Genomic DNA, 21699 nt, shown 5'->3' with positions numbered 1-21699 from the left:
AAAAAAAAAAAAAAAAAAAAAAAAAAAAAAAAAAAAAAAAAGAGTCAAGTCACATTTTCTCCCCTCTCCTTCCCTAACACAGTCTTCCACCTTTGCTTCTCCTTAAAATCTTAAACCTATCTGGGTTGCATGGCAGCCCTTGCTGGAAGTGCGTCTGTTGTGAGGCAGGAGATAGGGCAGCCTGTGACAGCAATTCCACATGGTCATTTTGTTGTGCTAGTCTTGGGTTTACCAGTTATTTCCAAATGCTCAGGATTGTCCATATGGGCTTTAAGGGGTTGACAGCCTAGGGTCATTTTAGAGAGTTCCATGAGGGATGGGAGTGAGGAAGCCACTTGGCACAGTGCCAGGTGCAGGCACCTATAGGATCAGTTTTGTGATAAATCATTTTGGTAAATCACTTTCTTCTATGACTGCTATTGCGTGATGGATTTGAAACAGAGGATTCTAGCACAGAATTTAGAGACAAAAGCCCCAGGTTTGATTCTAGGCTCTGTCAACTACTAATCAAATGACCTTGGATGTGGCATTTCATATCTCAAGTCTCAGTTTTCTTATCTGAAAAATGGGCCCTCAGCAACATCTAACTTGAGAGTTATCAACTAACTGGTAAGGCTGCCATGACATCTGTAAGGATGTTTCATAAAATGGAATGTGCTCTAGAAAGTTGAGTCACCACTGTTAACTTCTCCTAAGAGTTGTGGCTGGGGCCTTTTTTTCCCATCCCTGTTTTACCCTGTATTTAACCAGACTTCTGGGTGAATTTTTTGACAAGGTGATTAGTCACTTAATTGCATTACATAATTAGTTCAGACTGATCCTGAAGAATTAGTGTGAAGTCTGAATTATATATATTTTTGGGTACTAATCATGCTTTTATTACTCTCAAGTACAGTTTCTTAAAATACAGTTACACAAGCAAATGGCAGTCATTGTTTTGCTGAATAGAGGTCCCAACAGTCTCCACTTTAGGCTTACAAAAAGTTCATTTACAATTAACATGTTAGATGTTAAAAAGGAAGCAAACACAGCTAAAGTGTTTGAAAATATTTTGGAGCTTCTGAGGTCTTATCCTGTTTACTAATTGGTATAACAATCTTTTTCTTAATAGTGGACAGGTAAACGTCAGCACAGCCTATTATAATTACAAATTAGAACAGTCTGGATTATTAGAGTTTACTGTTACTACGTATGCCAAAATCTGTCCTTATGGACGATTAATGACTAGGAGATGAACAGATAATATCACTTTTAAAAACTCTGTTTTCTTCATCATGGTTTTTCTAAGTCAGTGGCTATTGTCCTCATTAGAAGCCCAGTAAGTTAAATTGATTTTGTCTTTGTAAAGTGATATTTATTGCTTTTGCTTATTCTTCTGTGCTACAGGCTAATTTTATGCATCTTTTTACTATCTTAAAATCAACATGTACACACAGGTACCATTTGCAGATCTATTGACTGATATTAGACAGATATGTTATTTTAGACAGACCACACATTCTGTAATACAATGCACTTAAAGGGTCTGGGGCAAAGAAATTCTTGTTTCTTACTAGTAGCTATATGTTGGTCTCCATCACCCACCATACACGGCTTTCCATCTCCCCACCACTGGCTACTCCTTGAAGAGGTGGCTAATTCGCCACCCATGCAACACCCAACGTGGGAAAGCAGAAGGATCATCGGTCTTTTTCTGCTAGTCCCTGGGCAGGATTTCCAGTAGGTTTTCCTGTTCTGAGGACAGTATTACAGGTATAAAGGATGTGTCTTTTGAATAGGAAAGATGTCTGTAAACTGCATTAGATTTGAGCAAATACACCTTAAACAGAACTGTGTTGAGCAGTACCTTGTCTACTCAAGTGGTCTCTCCTCCCCAGGGCAAACACAGTATCATTGTTCTTATATAAATGCAATGGACTTGTGATGTTTAAACACAAGCAGAATAAAATTGTCTAAAAGATCCATCCTGTTAACCAGGTGGGTATACTCGTATAATTATAGAGAACGACCACAAATGCATGTCACTGGCTACAGCCATGTTCTGACCAGCACCTGTAACTGCTTATATGCAACTACCAAAGTGGTTAACGCAGCACATTGGTCTGAGCTACATGGCAAAGCCCTGGGCTGATTCTCAGCAGGATATGGGGACGACACAGTAACAGATCAGCTGACAATCAGGCTCTTTGTTTCAGGCAGTCACCTTTGGGTTCCCTGGCCTGTTGGGGAGCAGGGGATATTGTTGACAAGTGAGGGGTCCAGGTGACTAAATTTTAATGTTTAAAGAATCTAAAACATGACAGTTTCACTGTTTGGGGTGGAATACGCTGTAAAGCACGCAATACGTTTCTTTACTTGATACACAGGGTGTGCTGAGTAGGATTTGACTCTTCTTGATAACTCAGTCTTCCTACTGGGCTGTAAATACCACAGTCTCTTCCAAAGACCACTGAGGTGGGAAAGGTTTAACTGGCCTTATCCTGAGTGCCACCATCTGCTAGAAGGTTCTAGTATGCTCTGCTTCTTTCTTCTCTGACTTAATTTCTGATCTCCAGGGCTTATTGTCCTCTAATTTATGTCACCATTCCTAACTTCTGACATCTATCTAATCTGCATCTATCTGCCATCTTTTACCTATTTGTTCTACTACCCAACTTTTGAAGATTACAAAGGCTTTGAAATATGTAAGAAAATACTGATAATAGTAAAACAAATACCAGTGTATCAACTACCCAGAGTTAACAAATGTTTATTTTCTTTTTTCTACTTTTCTGTAAGTGTGTTCTTACTGTTTAATGTGATTATATTGGAAATTTATCTGAAAGTAATAGGAAGAAGTTATAGAAAAATTTAGAAATATCTCTTAATTCTAAAATTAGTTAAGTTTCCTTTGGGACAAACATACTTATTCTTGGAAGCTTTGTTTTTGGAGAATTATATCTCAGAATTAGATATCACATATAGACAGTCTAGTTTTATCACCTTGAAATTAATAATTCCAGTATTATAATATTTCAGAACAACTTAAGCACCAAATAAATGAATGAACAAGCATATAAAGCAGAAGGAAAAACTTTTTCTTATAGTATGCCAATTAACAAATTAAAAAGAAATAAAGGAATTAGAAAAATCATCATTTTCAACCATTATAGTAATAATGTCAGATAAGAATCATCAATTAATACAAAAATGAGTGGGTGAAAGTTTGATGAGGTACGGGTTAATAAAAGAGTTGCAGGGCCGGCCCAGTGGCGCACTGCTATAGTGCGCCGCTTGGGAGCGCGGCGGGGCTCCCGCCGAGGGTTCGGATCCCACATACAGACCGGTTCCCGCTCACTGGCTGAGCGAGGCGCGGGAGCAACACCGAGGGTTGCAATCCCGTTGCCGGTCCCCGGTCCGGTACGGGGGCAACACTGAGGTTTGTGATCCGTTGCCGGACACGGAAAAAGACAAAAGACCAAAAAAAAAAAAAAAGAGTTGCAAAGTGACTTTCCGCATATTATTTATTAATTACAAAAGGAAAAATAGTAACTTTGGGATGGATAAATTTGGAGGACGCCACCATAACCAAGAGACAAAGTCAACCTTGCCATTGAGGGGGAAACAGACATCAGGTTCCTCCTGATGTGACAGACTGAGGAGGCCACAAAGTCTCTCATGTTGCTCTTCCCAAAATGTATGACCTTAATCTAATCACGAGAAAACATCAAAGAAACCTAAATTGAGAGATTTCTTCCAAAAAAATCACAAAAAACGATCAGTCCTCCTTAAAACCGTCAAGGTCATGAAAGTCAAAGAAAGGCTGAGGAATGTTCCAGACTTAAGGAGATTAAAGAAACATGACAACAACATACAAAATGGGATCTTGCAGTGGAGTCTGTTCTAGAAGAAAATTGAAACAGGACATTTTGGGGACAATAGGCATAATTTGGACAGGAATTGCAGGTGAGATAATTGAAATGTATCAATGTTAAACTTCCTGGTTTTGTTAATTGTACAATTATGATATAAGAAAATGTCCCTGTTATTAGAAAGCACACACTGAAGTATTTAGGAGTGATCAATCATGATTTCGGTACCTGACTTTCATATGGTTTAGAAAAAATTATATATATATATATATATATAGTGTGTGTGTGTGTGTGTGTGTGTGTATTTGTGTGGTGAGAGATAGATAAATAGAACATGTGCACACACTAAAGATAAAGTAAATGTAAAATGTTAACAGTTGGTGAATCTGGGTGAAGGGTACAGACAACTAAGCTTGCAACTTTTTTTGAAGTATGAAATTATTGTAAAATCAAATATAAAATGATTCTGTGGTGCTCTTTTTCTTTTTACAATTCATTGAGCTTGGGTGGGGAACAAAGAGAAAGAAGATTCCATAAGAAGGAATTCAGGAAAAAATCCAAACTTAATTTATCCCATAACATTTATATAAAACATGCCAACATTTTTACATACCTGAACATAGAGATACTCGAAAGCAACTGGATCTCTCCTTAATAGGTCAATTGGATCCTTTGGGACAAAGCTAATTCTGAAAAGACACCTCATCTTATGGGAGCTGGGCCTCTGTGTCACCTAGAAGGGCAGACCAATCACACAAAAGTCCTTCAGTGCTGACTGAGAAATGGCTGAGGACACAGAAGCCAAGTCAACTTTCTTTGGACACTCAGGAAAGAAGCAGTCGAAGTTCTTTTAGTATTTATCATAGATACTCATTCCCTGAAAACTGCACAGAACCTCATGACACAGGTCGGGTTTCCCAGAAGCAGACCCTGAGGTTAGGGTTTGTGTAAAAGGGACTTACTAAGAACTGCTCCCCTGAGAGGCCAGTATGGGAGTGGGGGAGCAGGTCATGGAGGGGGAGGAAGACAAGCAAGGGTGCCATCTCAGCTAAGCCCAGCAGAAGGGAGTGACAGCTGATGCTGCAGGTCACTGTGGGGTGAGAGTTACAGCACACACTGCTGAGACCTGAGCCAGAGGAGCTCTGAGGAGTTATTGGTCCAGGGCTATCCTAAAGGGACATGGGCTCCAGCAGTCTGAGGGCAGTTTTCAGGAGAACTGCAGAACGCTGGCTGTTGTCAGTGATAGCACACTGAATCTTGGGTGGGGAGTACAAAAGGGGACCCAAAGGGATCGCACAGATATTGTCCACTATGGTTTATTACTGCATAACACTGCTGTGGGTTCTTCTAAATTAGACACCAGACTGACTGTAGCAATGAAAGCATGATAGCAAAAAAGCACTTTGGGTGACATCTCATTGGAAGGTAGGAAGACAGAAGTTTTGGCCCGTGTTCTATGTCTGGAGTTGAAAAGTCTCCAAACTACCCCACATATCTGACAGCATGACATTGTTCAAGTTGTTCAAAGGAGTTTGGAATATACCACAAGTTCTCTAGGGTTATGGACTGTGGATCGTTTTGGTTTGTTTCCTTTTTTCCAGCACAGTATGTGTCAACTACGAGGTGTTAGTTTCTTAATTCCTTTTGCAACAAAAGGAAATCAATCAATAAATAGTAATAATAGTAGGTGCTTAATAAACAGACAAATGAATGAAAGGCATTGGACTCCAAGAAAAAAGACAAAGGTGTATTGATTTCCCTCAAAGGGGTCAGCAAAATGAAACTAAAACCATGCAGCATGAACCAATACAGTTGTGTGTAACTACTTTTATGCAGGTGACAAACCTGGCAAAATAAAAATGTTTGTGAGCTGCAATTTAAAAATTTAAAATAAAAATAGCTTTATTGAGTCCCATAACTTGTGTGTGTGTATTCACAGTTTACATTGCTAACTTTGTTGAACAGAAGAATTCCAATGGAAAAAGACATTCTACTTTTAAATATCGGGGCGTGCTGATAAGTAGCAAGTAGCTTTCTAGCTGTGGGCAGGATTGCAAAGCTTAATGGACTCATGAGACTTGAGAGCTATGGGCTGCTCATCACCAAACCAAGCTCTCCACTCATGAGACTTGAGAGCTATGGGCTGCTCATCACCGGCTGATGGTAAAACAAACCAGGAAGGTAGAGGAACCTAAGAGGCCTGTAGTGCTGGTCAGCCCTGCTGTTATGTTTCACAGTGACTTCATGGGCTATTTTGCCAGAAGGTCTGCTCTCATGTTTGAAAGTCAGGAAGCATCATATCTCCAACTCCTTTAATTACTGGTGAGAATATATCTTTCTTGAATTTTCCATAAGCCATTTTGAGGCTACTTTTACTGTATGTTATAATAGTTTTGTGAAATAAATTAATGTGATGCAAAAAGGTGCATTAGACATGGCAGTCCATAAGAATAACAGTCTCTACAACAAACAAACAAAAAAAGAGTTTCTTGGAAACTTTAAGTAGTATGTAAATAGACAGTAGTATTTTTTAGACAGAATTTTAGTATCAAGCTGCCAGAAATTCAGGTAGAGTTTCTTAAAAGTTCCTATGGGGTTTTTCATCAAGATTAAATGTTTTAAAGTGATTTTTGTTATTGGACAAATCATAATTTCTTATACTTACTCCCTGTTTCAATCATGTCTATAAATATTTTATTAATTGAGTTTTTCATATACATTGATTTCAAAGGCATATATAGCTGGTTTGTTTCAGGATATTGTAAATCACTTTTCTTTTCTAGAGATAATACTTGAGTTTTAGCATTTTACTTACACTACTGATTCTTAAAATGAAAAAAAAAAAAAAGCCTAAAGGTGAAGGAAGAATCGTTGTTAGAGGTTTTTTGTTTCCTTCTAACATTTAAAAGAAATTTAAAAATCGGAACTCAATCTGGAATGAGACATTTTGGTTACCTAGCACCAGAAGACTTTGAAAGAATCTTTGTCCAATGAAAGCAACATGAAGGCTTCCCATAAAGGCCATGTCATAGATAGACATTCGGAGAGATAGTATAACTGGAAGGATCAAAAGGTTGTGGGGGGTTTCGTTAGACTCATAGTAACTGACTGTCTGCCCATAGCCCCTTGGCACTTGCTGCTACAAGCTGAAGGCTAGTTACTGCAGACACCTGTGACCACCTGCCAGCAAAAGGCAAACCGGAATAACCAGGGAGAAACTCACCTTGGAGCAGCCCTCCACCAATAACAGATGGCATGTTGATGGACAAATGCCCCAGCTCCCTCGCCCCTCAGGTGGGATACCTCTGAGGTGTGTCCTACACTGTCTCACAGCGTTCCCGGTAGGATGAAACACCACTTGCTCACAGTGGAAACTGGCTTGATAATACATTTTGTATTGGCTTCCCAACTTTTCCCATTTCCTGTCTCCAATCCTGTGACAGTATTTCCTGAGATCTCCACCCAAATAAACCACATACATTCAAATCCTTGTCTTATGTTCTCCTTCTGTGGGGTGGGGACTCAGACCCAGACACTGATCTTTCATATGAGGGATTTTGTATATCAGGGGTGGTTTCCCCATAATGAAACAGAAAATAAGTCATCTATTTTGAAGAGTGTTTTGGCACAGGTTAAAATAATAAGTGATTTAAAATATCTATAGGTAGATTTAAACCTGATAGACGTAATCGGTCAAGTTGAGGTAGAGGAATATAAATCAACACAATTGATTCATTACGTTGAGTTGGATTCAATCATGAAAATCAGGGATATCTTTGGGACCCGATGTGTGGGACACCAGCTTTTAATTACACAACAACCAAAAAGCATTAGGGCGACACCACTTTCTGCTACTCCATCCACCTGGTGGTGTCTTGATGTTTCTTCTCCTGGTGTCGCCTCATGCACTTCTCCCTAAATTTCTCTCATCAATGAACTCTCCTACATAAGATGAATTTGTTGAAGTCTCTTATACATTCAACATAGACTCGGCTTGTGTGGAATCACACGAAAAGTCAGAATGCCATGCTGAATTCAGCAGCCAAGCAGCCTGCTTGTCTCCCCAGAGAACAGATGGGTGGCATCTTGGTACAAGGAACTGGGACGCATTGGTGGATCACATATTTATAGCAGGCAGGACGGGGGCAGAGATTTCAAGCTTTCAGAAATGCTCTTAAGTATGCACCCAGAATTTGAAACAACTAAATATGATTTTAGCTTAATTTAAATAATCGCCACAACCATTTCTTTTTAATGGATTCAAGAGACTGCTGATTGAAACAGGAGAGTAAGTCATTGCAGTAACATAAAATATAATTCTACGCAGCTATATTCCCAGGGAGTAGCTGCTGGTCTTTGAATGACAAATCTGTTTGTGAGACCAACTGACAGTCTATGAAAGACTGACAAAAAGGGACACATCACCATGAGGTGTAAAATCCATTATGAATGCCAGCGCTGCCTTTAGTGTGGATACCCAGGGATGCAGTTAATACATTTAAAGGATTAGAGGGAGGGAGGGGAGAGCTCTGGGATGGGCAACCTCTGCCCATGCCAGTGCATGATCACTTGAGGGTGTAATTTCACGGACCTGAGTTAGTGTCTCCTGTTCATGAAGCAAGAGCAGCTTTGTTCCAGCCCCTTCCATCCTCTGCTCCAGCATGAGGGAGAAGTGTTCAATGCCTTTGATGGAGAGCTTCTCTTGAAGGGTTAAGATGACATCCTGACAGAGGAAACATGGACATAATGAGATCAAAATGGAGGCTTCCTTCTTGGGGAGTCTACCATGACCAAAAAGTGTTACACATATAGGCTTCAGATCTTCACGTTTTACACCTTTGGTTGATTCTGAAATTTGATGCTCCAAACATCCCAAAAGATACAAAAATCAGGCCTTCTTTCCCTTGCCCTTTTCCTGGCCTCTCCAAACACCCAAAGTCTTTATGGAGATCAGAACAGAGAGTTAACAAGGTAAATAGCTGGAGGAGCTTGCCTATCATGTAAGGTCTTAAAACAGAAAGGTTATCAATGGATTATGTAGTATAGTCAGTTCATTTCTCCTTTCTTCTAAATGGGGTGGCAATTAAACCAGCTCTGAAAGTGATCTACCCCAGGGGTTGGCAAAATATGGCCTGCATGCCAAATCTAGCCCACTGCCTGGTTTTGTAAATAAAATTTTATTGAGACACAGTCATGCCCATCTGTTGTCTGTGGCTGCTTTTGCATGCTGCATCATCAGAATTGGGTAGTTGTGTCTCTGTGGACTACGAAGACTGAGATATTTGCTATATGGCCCTTTACAGAAACAGCTTGCTGACTCCTGGCCTACCCTTCTGAAAGAGCGGTGTGGTAGTGGCAAGGAATGTGGGCTCTGGAAACAGTCTGGTTTCTAATCCCAGCTCTGGTGCTTATTAGCTACGCAGCTTTGAGTAAGTTATTTAATTTCTAATTATCTTAGTTTACCTATCTGTAAACTGAGGGTAATAATAATGCTCGCCCTGGAAGGGATATAAGGATTAAATGAATTCGTACATAGAAAGCATTCATTACAACATGGTTTGGCACGGAGTTAGGGCACCATAACAATATACATGTATTAGCTTTTATTTTATTTCTCCGGAGAAGGTGGAAGAGCAAGCTTTGTCAGCAATGTTTCATAGGATTGAACATTTATAATCAAAAAGGTGTTCCATACACAAATACACACATTTACCGCAATGCAAAACTAATCTCCTCAACCTTTACTTTTTTCATTTATTTTCAAACTACTAAATGATCCCTCTTCAAGACAGTTTGTACTCAAATGCTAAAAATCATGTAGAGCAGTGGTTCTGAACCCAGAAAAATTTTGCCCACAGCAACATTTGGAAATTTCTGGAGATATCTTTGGTTGTCACAATTAGGTTAGGAATATGAGTGGCATCTAGTGAGTAGGGGCCAGGGATGCTGCTAAATATCCCACAATGCACAGGACAGCCCCACAGCAAAGAATTATCTAGTCCAAAATATCAGTAGTGTCAGGGTACAGAAACTCTGCTATACAGAGTTTTCTTTAGTGACTCTTCTAATGTTTTGATCTTTCTCTGTGGCCCTTTTTAAATTTTTCAGGCCCCATTAACACAAAAATCTGCACATCCACCTACCTCCCAAAAAATCATTCAACAGAAATGCCTTGACTATGTTGGATTTCATAAAAAGATTCTCTGCTTTATAATTTTTGTGCAAGGCCCAGGAAAGAGAAAACAAAACCAGCTTTTGTGTGGCAACAAGAACTTTATAAAACATTCTTCGGAACCATCAGGGAGGACACTAGAAAATCGATAGCAATAGTTTTTCCCTATTGTAACTGTAGCAAGAATTCTGGCAATTTTTATTAAACAGTGTCATACTCCTTTCATAACAATACTATTTCTATTTTCCCCCTACCAGGCAATGTTTATTGTGATAATAAGGCTGTTAGGTACAAGGTAAGATAACTCAAATTTGATGTGAACTCTCTGCATGGCTCCCTATCTTCTCATTGCCATCTGCAATCCTAAGGGAAATCAAACTTAGTCTAGTGTGGGTTCCTATAATAAAGAGGCCAGAGGAAATTAACAATAGGGCTTTCTCAAATTTAGATTTACTTCTGTTAAGAAATGCATTCGAGTCTTTACCTGCATCTTCAGGTGAGGTAGGAAGACCAATGGCAAGGAGATGACCAGTTGGTAACACAGAACAAGACCATGGTGTCAGAGAATTATAATTATGTAGCTCCATGGGTTAGTTCAGGGCTCGGCAAACTATGGCTTGTGGGTCAAATCTGGCCATGTCCATTTGTTTACATATTGTCTGTTCAGTAACAGATTAACTCTGCCTAAAGAAAGATTTGGTCCTTTGCTCCCACTCTTGCAAAGTAACCTCTAAGGCCATGAAACGTCTTGCCTGAAAGGAATGTTTCTGTTTACCTGGGTGCCTTGGGCTATACCAGATAGTCTATGCTAACAATGTGATTTATGGTGGGAACCTCAGCCCGTGCAGTATCATCTTGACCTCTAGTGGGGCTGAGTACTAAGATCAGCCATGAGGATGGCCAGCTGTATCTATGTGGCAAACCCCCAATAAAAACTCTGGACACCAAGGCCCAAGTGAGCTTCCCTGGTTGGCAGTACTCCATGCATATTGCCACACATCATTTCTGGGACAATTAAGCACTGTCTACATGAATCTACTGGGGAGGACACCTGGAAGCTTTGTGTCTGATCTCTTCTGTACCCTGCCAATGCACTTTTTTCCCATGGCTGATTTCATTCAATATCCTTTTGCTGTAATAATCTGTAACTATGAGTATAACAAATTGCTGAGTTCTGTGAGTCCTTCAAGTGAATGACAGAATGCAAGGTTGGTCTTAAGGACTTCCCAAACCCACCTGTTCATGGCTGCTTTCCTGATACAATGACAGAGGCGAGCAGTTGCAACAGAGATCAAATGGCCCACAAAGCCTAAGAAACTTAGTATCTGGCCCTTTCCAGAAAAAGGTTGCCTACTCCTGGGTTAGTTGAACAATAATTAGATTAATATCTCACCGTAAATTGATATTCAATAGGAAAAAAAGCACTTTTTTAGTCATCGCCATTTAAAATTAGCAGTCTTGTATGAAGGAATACTTCATCTGGAATGATTCAAGAATGATTTCATGGTTTAACATCAATCTACTAATATTGTCTGCTCTATTACCTACTAAATCACTACATATCTAAAGCAATTCAAAACAAGCTGCTTGCTGGTCTCATGAGAATAAGAATACGCAACAAGCGGGCCTTTGCAGAAATGCTTCCACACATGAGGTCTATGGTGATTAATTAAAAAAAAAAAAAAAAAACAAGGATTAGGGGTTGACTATTGATAGACATTTTTAACAGAGTTGACATTCTCTTGATAGATGATTGTACAGATCATCAGTAGGTACTTTTTTACCTCCGTAAAATTGTTTTTACTGTACCATTTGAAGAAAAACTAATTTAGGCTGATGAAGCATTAGGGAGCAATCATTTCTAAATACACTTTTGCCCAGTAAAAAATGAGAATATGCACTTTTCTTTTCCAGGAAAGAAGCATGGAGAAGAAAACACATATGCTTTGCTATAATTCCTGTTATGTAAAACTCACCTGTGGCTCTGAAATAATAGGATTGCTTTGTGACTCTTCCTTTTTACCCCTTCTCCTAAAGAAGCATGCCTCATCTCTGCTTTTTTTCCCCATCGTTTTCATGAAATTGGTTACAGCAATTAAAAGTAAATGTAATCTTTACATTATTCTACCCCTTGTTTTTGCTGGACACCAAAGTAGCAGATATTCAATTAACAGCTAACAACTTAATCTTCTTGGCGGCTGACATTGCTGAGAAATCATGCTGGCTTTGGGCAGAGTGCCAACCCTTCTTGGTGACAGTCACACAATTTTAATTAATCTGCATTTGTATTGAAATGACTAGCCCTAGTATTTCTTCACTGATAGCACATTATGTATATTGCTGTGCAATACCAAGGGGATAAAAAGAGCAGAACCTTCTTAGTTTAAGCTTCTTGTTTTGGTTTGTTTTTGAGTATACACACACACAACCTTACCTGGAAGCAATCATCAAAATCACAGCAATAAAGGGATAGTTCTGCAAGAAGGTGCTGGCCCACAGTCTTTCACAATATCCCTGGTGATGTCCAGGTACAGAGTTTAGTAGGTCATCTTACCTTTATGGAGGTGCTGCAGTCAAAGCGAAATGACTTGGTCTGCCCATTTTCCAAATAGACTTTCAAAACATTTGGCATAAAAAGAAGTGAATTGTCCTTAACAGTTTCCTGTTTAAAAACAACAAAAAAGGGGGTGGGGGTTAGTCAGTCAAATTAGAATTCTGCTCTTCACAGTACCAGCATACACCAACTCTCTAAGGCCAACCAAGATGTCCCTTTGGTGATGTCTGAGTTAAGTTGTTCATAGAAAAATTTTTTTCCAGATACAAAGAATTCATCTAATTCGAAGAAAAGATATTTGCCCATGAGAAAATCAATTAGATAATTTTTGTTAAACTGAAGATTCCCCATTGGAAAACATGATTATAGAAATAATTCCTCTGTAATTAAGCATCTATGTTTGGCACTAAAGCCCAGACTCAAGCACAGCAGCATGTCTTGAGCCGAATGAAGACCTGTTTTATGTAATGACACTGTTTTATGCGATGTTCTTGGCGCCTGGTGGCAGTCATGATGGTGAGTCATGAGTCTTAACCAGCTTCAAGTGTAAAGCTATTTTGCAACACTATTTTTAACCCATTTAGGAGCAGTCCTCCAACCCAAAAGGAAACTATAAGCAATGGGTTAGTGTGTTAAAAGAGCAAAACATCAAGTCCATAATGAACAGATTGTCATTTAGAAGGAACTCAGAAAGAGATGCTAGCTTGAAACATGGCCAAAAGTGAACAATAGGAGTGGATTCTTTCGAATGTTCTCTTTAATGGGAAGTAGTGAATGGTGAGAGGGGTAAGAGAGGGAAGGACGGTATGTTTGCAGTTCTCTGAGTCCTTCTAGGGAACTGCCTTATTCTCCTGTCGTGGGTTAAAACGTCACAGGCCTGGAGAGGAACCAAGCAATCCTGAAACCACGCATCCCTTGTTTTGCAGATAAGGGAACTGCAGATGAGATGATCAGAGATTTGTCAGCTGCTTACAGTTACCTGGGAGAATTCAGCCCTACACATTCCCACGGCGGGCTCCATGCCTTGCACTGGCTGCCTCTTTCCCTGAATTTCCTCCCTCCCCTTCTACTCCTGTGGACTTCCCACCTCCTGTTGCTGCTCCCCAGTGCGCCGAATAAGTTTGGATCCGAGTCCAGAAGAAATGGCACCATGGCTCAGAAGAGCAAGGGCAGGCTGGAAATGAAGATGGCCACAAAGGCTGAGGAGCCGACATGTGATGGGATGTCCCTGCCCTCTACAGGCTGGTGGCGAGGCAGCGCAGGCTGCAGGAGGCAACGGCCCTCAGAGATGTCCTCACACACCAGCTGCCTTGCATGAGCCCTGCTGTATCCAGGCACTAATTTACACTGCCACAGCAGCTTCTAGAATCGTCTTCTCTCTAAAGATGTATAAACTGCCTGATTGCCCGATCTCATGCTTGGAATATCTGGGCAGAAAAGGTAAGTTTTAGATGACCTTCCATGATATGTTTTCTCTGTGCCTGGAACCTTCTACCCTTCAGCTGAGACAGGCTTGTTGTGAATCAATAATGTACGGTAAGCCCGCATCCAGAGTGATGGGGATGCACTGGGGCGAGCGGAACAGACCACGCTCACAGGGCAATAGAAACAGTGGCAGCCTCAGGCCCTTTCCCAGCAGCATCACATTAGTTCGACAGATTGGCCGCTAACTCCCTGAACTCCAAGTGGGGCAGGCACAGATTTCATCCTTGTAAATTTATTTAAACAACCCCAACAGCAAAAAGAAACCTCAATAACAAAATCTGGCGTTTTAAAGATCCAAAAAATATTAGTGCCCTGGATGACGGCTTTCTAAAAACTAAAAGCAATACATTACATTATTTTTGCAAAAAGTTGAAAATAAAACCTCTCATTGATGTTTACATTATTTATTTTGAAGATCAATTCAATACCTGAGCAATCATGTTTCCATTAAGACCTATGTAAGGAGATCTGGGCAGTATTTCTTCAGTTCTGGTTGCATATACAAAACCTTTCTATTATTTTAACTTCTTTGCCATTTTGATTAGTTGAAAGATTAGACTTTTTTTTGGTTAAGGAAAAACTTAGGGTGCTGTGGATTGAATATCCCCCCAAACTCATTGGGGCTTCATCCTCCCTGTGACAGTGTTAAGGGGGTGGGAAATCCTATTGTGGTAATTGAAAGGTGGGGCCTCGAAGAGGTGATTATATTGTGAGGACCATGCCTAGTGAATGGATTAATAAATTGATGGTTTAATGGTGGTCATGGGCGTGGTTCTGAGAGCTTTAAAAGGAGAGCACATGAGGAGCTCTCTCTGCTTCTGCCATCCGCCATGTGACACCCTGCTTTGCTGTGAAGAGTCACTACCCACCAACAAGGTTCTCACCAAGATGTTTTCTCTGGACTTTGGACTTCCCACCCTCGAAAACTGTAAGTAATAAATATTGTTTCTTTATAAATTACCCAGTTTCAGGTATTTCTGTTATAAGCAACAGAAATGGACCAATACACAGGGAAACACAGTACTTTTCTCAGAATATATAAAGGGTTGTCATATGGAAGAATACTTAGTTGGCAGAATGGGAATACATAGGTGGGAGTTCAAAGAGGCATATTTTACTCAGTATGAATGAGGCAACATCAGTGATCCCAAATCAAATGAACTCCTTTGCTAAGTGCTGAGGTCTCTAACACTGGAAGCATTCCAAGTAATACTGGACTACCATATATTTGGGCCATGGTAGATGGGATTCAGGCACAACCTGAAGATCTCTCAAGCCTTTAACCATCCTGAGATTTGACACCCCTGTGAAAACCAACAATGAATTCCAGGTTGATCATTTGATCTGGGACCACTGGCTTGGCTTGAGCACCAAGCCCCTGCCTCAATGTCTCTCTCCAAGCCACCCCCCATGTGACTATAAACTCACCGACACTTGGCCATTGATGATGACCTCCTCAGAGAAGCGCACTTTGACTGGATTGGACTTTAATCTTGCCTTTTTTGCAGCACTAATAAATGCTGATTTGGGAGACTAGAAGACAAGAAAATATTTGATCTGATTATTGGTAACAATGCAAACCTTTTAACAGTTGTTTTACATCTTTGTCCTTTCAGATATATGCAACAATTTTGCTTAAAAAGTAAAATGTTTGGTGATGCCCATTCAAGGTCAAAATGCAAATTATGGTTGCAATCAAAACCCTGTCATACCTATAAACTAATAAGTTTGAAGAGAGTTCTGGTCAAGATGGTGGAAGAGATGATGGTTCCCAGCATCATTCTCTCGCACAAATCAATCAACCAATTTACGACTATAAAAATGTAACATCAGCCAAGCTGGGGCCTCTGGAGCTCAGGGGAAGAGGAAGCGAGACCCAGGGAGTTCACGAAGGCAGGAGAAACCACGATGAGAGAGAAAAAACTGCTCTGAGCATTTCAGGCCGTGGCTGCTTTAAGGCTAGAGCTGATAAATGCATGGAGCAGGAGCTGGCAGAAGCTGCAGCTGTGCCCTAAGGATGGAGTTGCTTGGAGGCAGCAGGGGAGAAGAGGGCCTTGGCAGCCTCCTGGGATAGCAAGACCACTAATAGGGTTCCCATGGACCCACACAGGAGCGAGGAGCCAGAACAGCTGTATAAAGGGAGCCATTCAGAGGCCGGTGAGTCATCGCAAGGGTCCGGCACAGGTCCCATCCCATGTGAAGTGTTTGGAGCCCACCAGGAGAACACTGGGACATAGCAAGGACAGCTGACCCGCCCTCCCAATCAGCGCAGGACCACTTAGAGGACACTGGTCAGGAATGCAGAATTGCATGGGGTGCAGTTTGTTGAAAAAACTCAGGCCCAGATCAGAATTTGTACACAACCCAGATCCACCGGGTCTCTGGAGAGCCGGAAGTATGTATAAGGTCAACCATTAAACCCTGTGCTGCACAAAAAGCCTTCCCTAGGGAAACAGCAGCAAAGCAGCAGTTTAGCTCAACCACACAGCTCAAGTACTGGTTCCCACAGAAAGTTCCCCTGTTTTAGAAGTAAGCAAAGGACAAAAAAATTAGTTCCGGCCCAGACACACCACCAGGGCCTTGAGGCCAGCCTGGGAACTGGAGGCTTGGAGCCAGGGACCGGACCCCATTCCCACAACCAGGCACACTGCGCCAGTGCATCGGGGCCTGCCCACAGACCTGAGGCATGGAGAAGGGGACTGGATCCCCCTCCCACAACCAGGCACACCATGCCAGAGCCTCAGGGCCCACCTGGGGACCCGAGGCATGGAGAAAGGAACCAGACCTCCCCTCTCACAACCAGGCACATGATACCAGCACCTCAGGGCCTGCCTGGGGATCCAGGGCATGGAGAAGGGGACCAGACCCCCTGCCACAACCAGGCACGTCATGCCAGCAGCTCAGAGCCTGCCTGGGGACCCATGGCATGGAGAAGGGGACTGGACCTCCTGCTACAACCAGGCACGTCATGCCAGCAGCTCAGAGCCTGCCTGGGGACCCACGGCATGGAGAAGGGGACTGGACCTCCTGCCACAACCAGGCACACCATGCCAGCAGCTCAGGGCCTGCCTGGGGACCCAAGGCATGGAGAAGGGGACTGGACCCCCTCCCACAACCAGGCACACTGTGCCAGTGCCTTGGGGCCCACCCAAGGAACAGAAGCATGGAGAAGGGGACTGAAACCCTGCCACAACCAGGCACACTGCACCAGCACCTCGGGGCCCACCCAGGGACCTGAGGCATGGAGAAGGGGACTGGACCCCCTCCCACAACCAGGCATACCACACCAGCACCTCAGGGCCTGCCTGGGGACCTGAGGCATGGATCTGGGGACCAGGCACACCCCACAACCAGGCACACTGCCAGCACCAAGGAGCATGCCAAAAACATCACCTCCATGTGGGTGGCCCACCACAGCCACCACAATAACCATGGCTGCCACAAAAGTCGCTAGACATCACAGCCACCACGCAGGTGGTTCACCAACCACTGGAGTGCAATCACACAAGGAGAGTCACCAGCAGAGATAAAGAAAAGAAGAGGATGTCTCTCTCCACAAAGCCCATTCCAGAGTGACAGAAGCATCTTCTCTATGATAATATTGGGGGACCTGAACACACCTCTCAGCATTGGACAGATCATTTAGGCAACAAATCAACAGAGTAACCATTACTCTTTCAGAGGGAGAGAAGAAATCTAGGGTTATCAGTGGTGGGAGGTCAGAGGGAGAGGGGGATAGGGAGAGATTGGACAAGGGGCATAAAGAATAATTATGATTTGTAAGAAAATATATGCTAGTAATATTGATTTGATCAACATATCTCAATGTTGAACCCCCAAAATAAGTATAATCAATTTTGATCCAATAAATAAATTAAGATAATAATAATAAAAAACTAATAAGTTTGATTTAGTTACCAGACCAGAACTACGAACATATTACTATGTTCTTACTGGGCACATTTCCAGGGATATTTTAAAATGATGGCTATGAAAGTACACAAACCTTGTTTTTAATACAGAGCTTCAAACACAATGTGGAAGGTGAGGGGGTGGTCAAATGTAATGTTGGATTTATGATGAATTGATTGTTAATTATCTATTTTAATGAGGTGGAGAAGAGCCACTCATAGTTCTAAAATGACTGATAATCCAATTGTTGTTCACATTAAGGGTTTATGAGCACGCGAGCGGCAAATACACACACATACACACATACATATGTGCACATGTACTCTCTTAAGCACTCATGTTTTATGTACCTGCAACCTGAGTTTCAGCCTCTTGTTGGTCACCTGTAATCCTGTGGTCTTACTGGGCAGGGTGGAGAGGACACCTTGATTTACAATTAAAAGTTGACTTCATATGCTGGCTAATCTTATAGTTTCCTTGTTCTTCATGATCCTTTCCTTTTTATTGGAAAGGGGCTGATTGATACAGTTGTCCCTCAGAAATTGGAAGAGAAGTGGGAGAACCTGCTTAGAAGGGTGATGCAGAGGATCCCTTGCTGCATGATCGTGGTAAAGTCACTTTATCTGGGAATCGTCCTTGTTGCATCATTTTAATGAAGCCTAAGGGGGAGGGAACTCACATCTCATAGGTGTCCACTGTCACAGGCACCATTTGTTTATTTTAAAAAAGAACTGAATTCTCTATTAAACCTAATATAAACGTAAATATTTAGTTTGACTCATACAACTGCAATTTTACAGACAAACATGGTCAAATATTGGGAATTGCCTATGGTTCAAACTAATGTTTTATATGCTATCTAGTCTGAAGACATTGAGGTTGTTGTGTAAAGAATTCTGCTAATTGCTTCTATAATCAACACAGAGGCTTAACCTTCTGTGTATTATATTAATCTCAAGGCACAAAAGCCATTTAGAATGATCCATACTTTGGATTTCAAGTAAAATGAAACAAAACAAAATGGATTCCCATCCTTGTCAAATGCAAGCAGACTTGAGATCAATTAAATTGAAAAACAACATGATGAATAAAATGCATATACATACAATGGAATATCATTCAACCATGAAAAGGAATGAAGTGCTGATACATGCTGCAACGTGGATGAACCTCGAAAACATTGTGCTGAGTGAAAGAAGCCAGATGCAAAAGGCCACATATTGTATGATTCCATTTATAGAAAATGTCCAGAATAGGCAAATCCATAAAGACAGATTAGTAGTTGTCAGGGGTTGGGGAGGGAAGAATGGGAGAAGAGAGGGTGACTGCTTAATGAGTGTGGGGTTTCCTTTTGTGGGGAAAAACGTTCTGGAACTAGAAAGTGACAATGTTTGCACATTGCCAGTGTACTTAACGCCATTGAATTGTACACCTTAAAATAGCTAAAATGGTAAATTTTATGTTATGTGTATTTTGTTATAATAAAAAAAATCACTGTTGAAAAAAATATGATAAAAAGTGTGTGTGTATGTATTCCCGTACAAATTTTTTCCTTAATATTGGGAGAATCCTGTTATTTCTAAATTTCCTGTCCACACCCATCCCATCCTTTGCTATGAGCAGTTTCTTTTAGTACTGGATGGACAGATAATTCGTCCTCCAGAGTTTCAATTCATTCATTTATATGAGATGTTTTAAGAGAATGGCTGGCCTCTTAAAAAACAACACCAAAAAACCAAAAGAACTGTGAACAGCTGCTCCTCAAAAAAGAACATCTTTAAACAGGCTCCACATGAGCTTTAAACGTCCCAGCGCAGGGCTGAGTGATGTGACAGTGGTGTTCTCGTCAGTATCTTTGTAGTCACAGGCTGAGTTTAGTAATGATTAACAAGCAAATCATACAGTGGTGAACTGGTTTGCTTTTGATATGCCATTTTTTAGCTGAAGGGAAAACATTCTCCCTTAATGATTTTAAGCAGGCGGTATTTACATTGGCAGACTGAGTTTAGCACATGTGAAGCGGCTGTAATAAAGCTACCCAGAACAGACACTACTAATTAGATGGGATATTTCAATGCAGTAACACCCCACTTCCCCAGCATTGTTTAGGAATGAAATATTTCATATGTGTTCAATGTGTCAGATACTGAGGTTTTTCCTTCTATGTATACTGATTTTTAAAATTCATATTTTACCATATTTTTCTAAAATATTTTCTGCATAATTCCTTGCCTCAATAAAAAAGTATATTTAACAGACCTTAGTCTTTGATGCATAGAATTTGATATAATTATGGAATGCAGTGATATTCCCAGGGGTCATGGAAGTACATAGCATTATTTGCCCCTAAAGTAAATGGCCTCATATAGCACAACTTGCCAAACTGGGATGTTTGTCTTCTGTCTGTAGCTACAGCATACTTACCTTGCATAGCTTCATTCCCATATTTATTTACCATGCCCTAATGACAAACCTGGTAATCTGGTAAGACCAGAGAGAAAACTGGATAGCCAAGGTTGTTAAGTAAATATCTTATGTAATTTGAAGTTAACAGACTTGGGATAAAAGACTAACTAAGAATCCACAGCAAATACATTTTTCTTGTTCTGGATTCGTGACTGTTTCATATAATCAACATACATTTTAAAAATTACTTTCTGATAATAAAAACATAAACTCTCCAAATCTGAAAGCTACTTGATGAGACTCAGCAAAGTAATGGCTTATTCCACCAGCTGGAGTTACTCATGGGACATGGAATAATGTAAAGCAGCCATGGCAGCAGTTTTGATTCGGATTTCTCTTTGGTACTCAAAAAATATACAACGTACACCACTCGAAAACCTGGTGAATTAATTCTTAGCAACCTGTAGGTGCTGATCACAAGCACTTCATATCCTGTGGTGAAAATAAGTAATTACCACTGAGAACAATCAGATTCTCCTGCTGTTAATTAATTTTAACATTAGCAGGCCCCTAATCAACCCCTGTACCTCTTTCGGAATTTGCTGTTACTAAGTGGCCACAATAGAGTGTGGCCTGCTCCTGATGCTTTTAAATGCTCTTAGAAGTCATTAGAGCAGAGTTTGAAAAAATTATGTAAACAAGATTAGCTTCTGAAACTGAAGTATAAGGTCTTGAACTTGCAATCCCTGCAGCTCTACGGTACTACTTATGTGGTAGGCATTGAGTAAATATTTGGTGAGGAAAAGCCTACGGTTATCACTGGGTGACTTAGAGTCCCCACCAAGCAGACCCTAAGACAAGGGTTCACAAAGAGACAGCCGGTTTGGGAGGTACTCACAGGAAACATGGGTAGGTGAGTGGGAGAAGGGAGGCAGGAGAGAGAGTGAGCCAGTAATGCATTCCTTGTTAAGTAAGGCCCCACTGTAGGCAATGGAGCTGACTCCTACTGGGAACCTCTGGGAAATAAAGCAGACCACATGCCTCAGAGTTATACTGTCTGAGGAGAAAGGAAGCTGAGGTATTTATCCACCAGCTCCTGCCAGTCATTGATGGAGTTGCTGCTTGTATTATGAATTTTGAAACTTCATATTTTCTGGCTGCCCCAACATCCCCACAAACAGGCTGTGACACCTGCCCAGGCAACCAGGTGCACCAGTGTGATAAGGTCAGGCCCTGCCACAGGTTCCCCTTCCGAGCCTGCCCTGACTGTGACCTAGTAACGTTAAGCGCACTAATGAAATCGCACTTTTCCTTGTGTT

At 41.2% G+C, this 21699-nt stretch overlaps 1 protein-coding gene across 2 annotated transcripts in view; it reads right to left on the bottom strand.

Moving 5' to 3' along the window:
- The window catches only part of FRMPD4 (FERM and PDZ domain containing 4), a 587189-nt gene that overhangs the window by 23322 nt on the left and 542168 nt on the right, over nt 1-21699 (bottom strand). For both annotated transcript variants that reach the window (XM_008571308.1, XM_008571302.1), the window contains exons 6-9: nt 15491-15595; nt 12578-12685; nt 8443-8574; nt 4465-4584 (exon numbers count right to left, since the gene is read on the bottom strand). In XM_008571308.1, the coding sequence (XP_008569530.1) occupies nt 4465-4584; nt 8443-8574; nt 12578-12685; nt 15491-15595 (465 nt within the window). The remainder of the gene's footprint in view (nt 1-4464; nt 4585-8442; nt 8575-12577; nt 12686-15490; nt 15596-21699) is intronic.

The sequence above is a fragment of the Galeopterus variegatus genome, unplaced genomic scaffold, assembly GCF_000696425.1.
Source record: "Galeopterus variegatus unplaced genomic scaffold, G_variegatus-3.0.2 Scaffold38, whole genome shotgun sequence".
Lineage (NCBI taxonomy): Eukaryota > Metazoa > Chordata > Mammalia > Dermoptera > Cynocephalidae > Galeopterus > Galeopterus variegatus.
The sequence above is the reverse complement of the archived record's forward strand: the minus strand, read 5'-3'. Positions and strand labels throughout refer to the sequence as shown.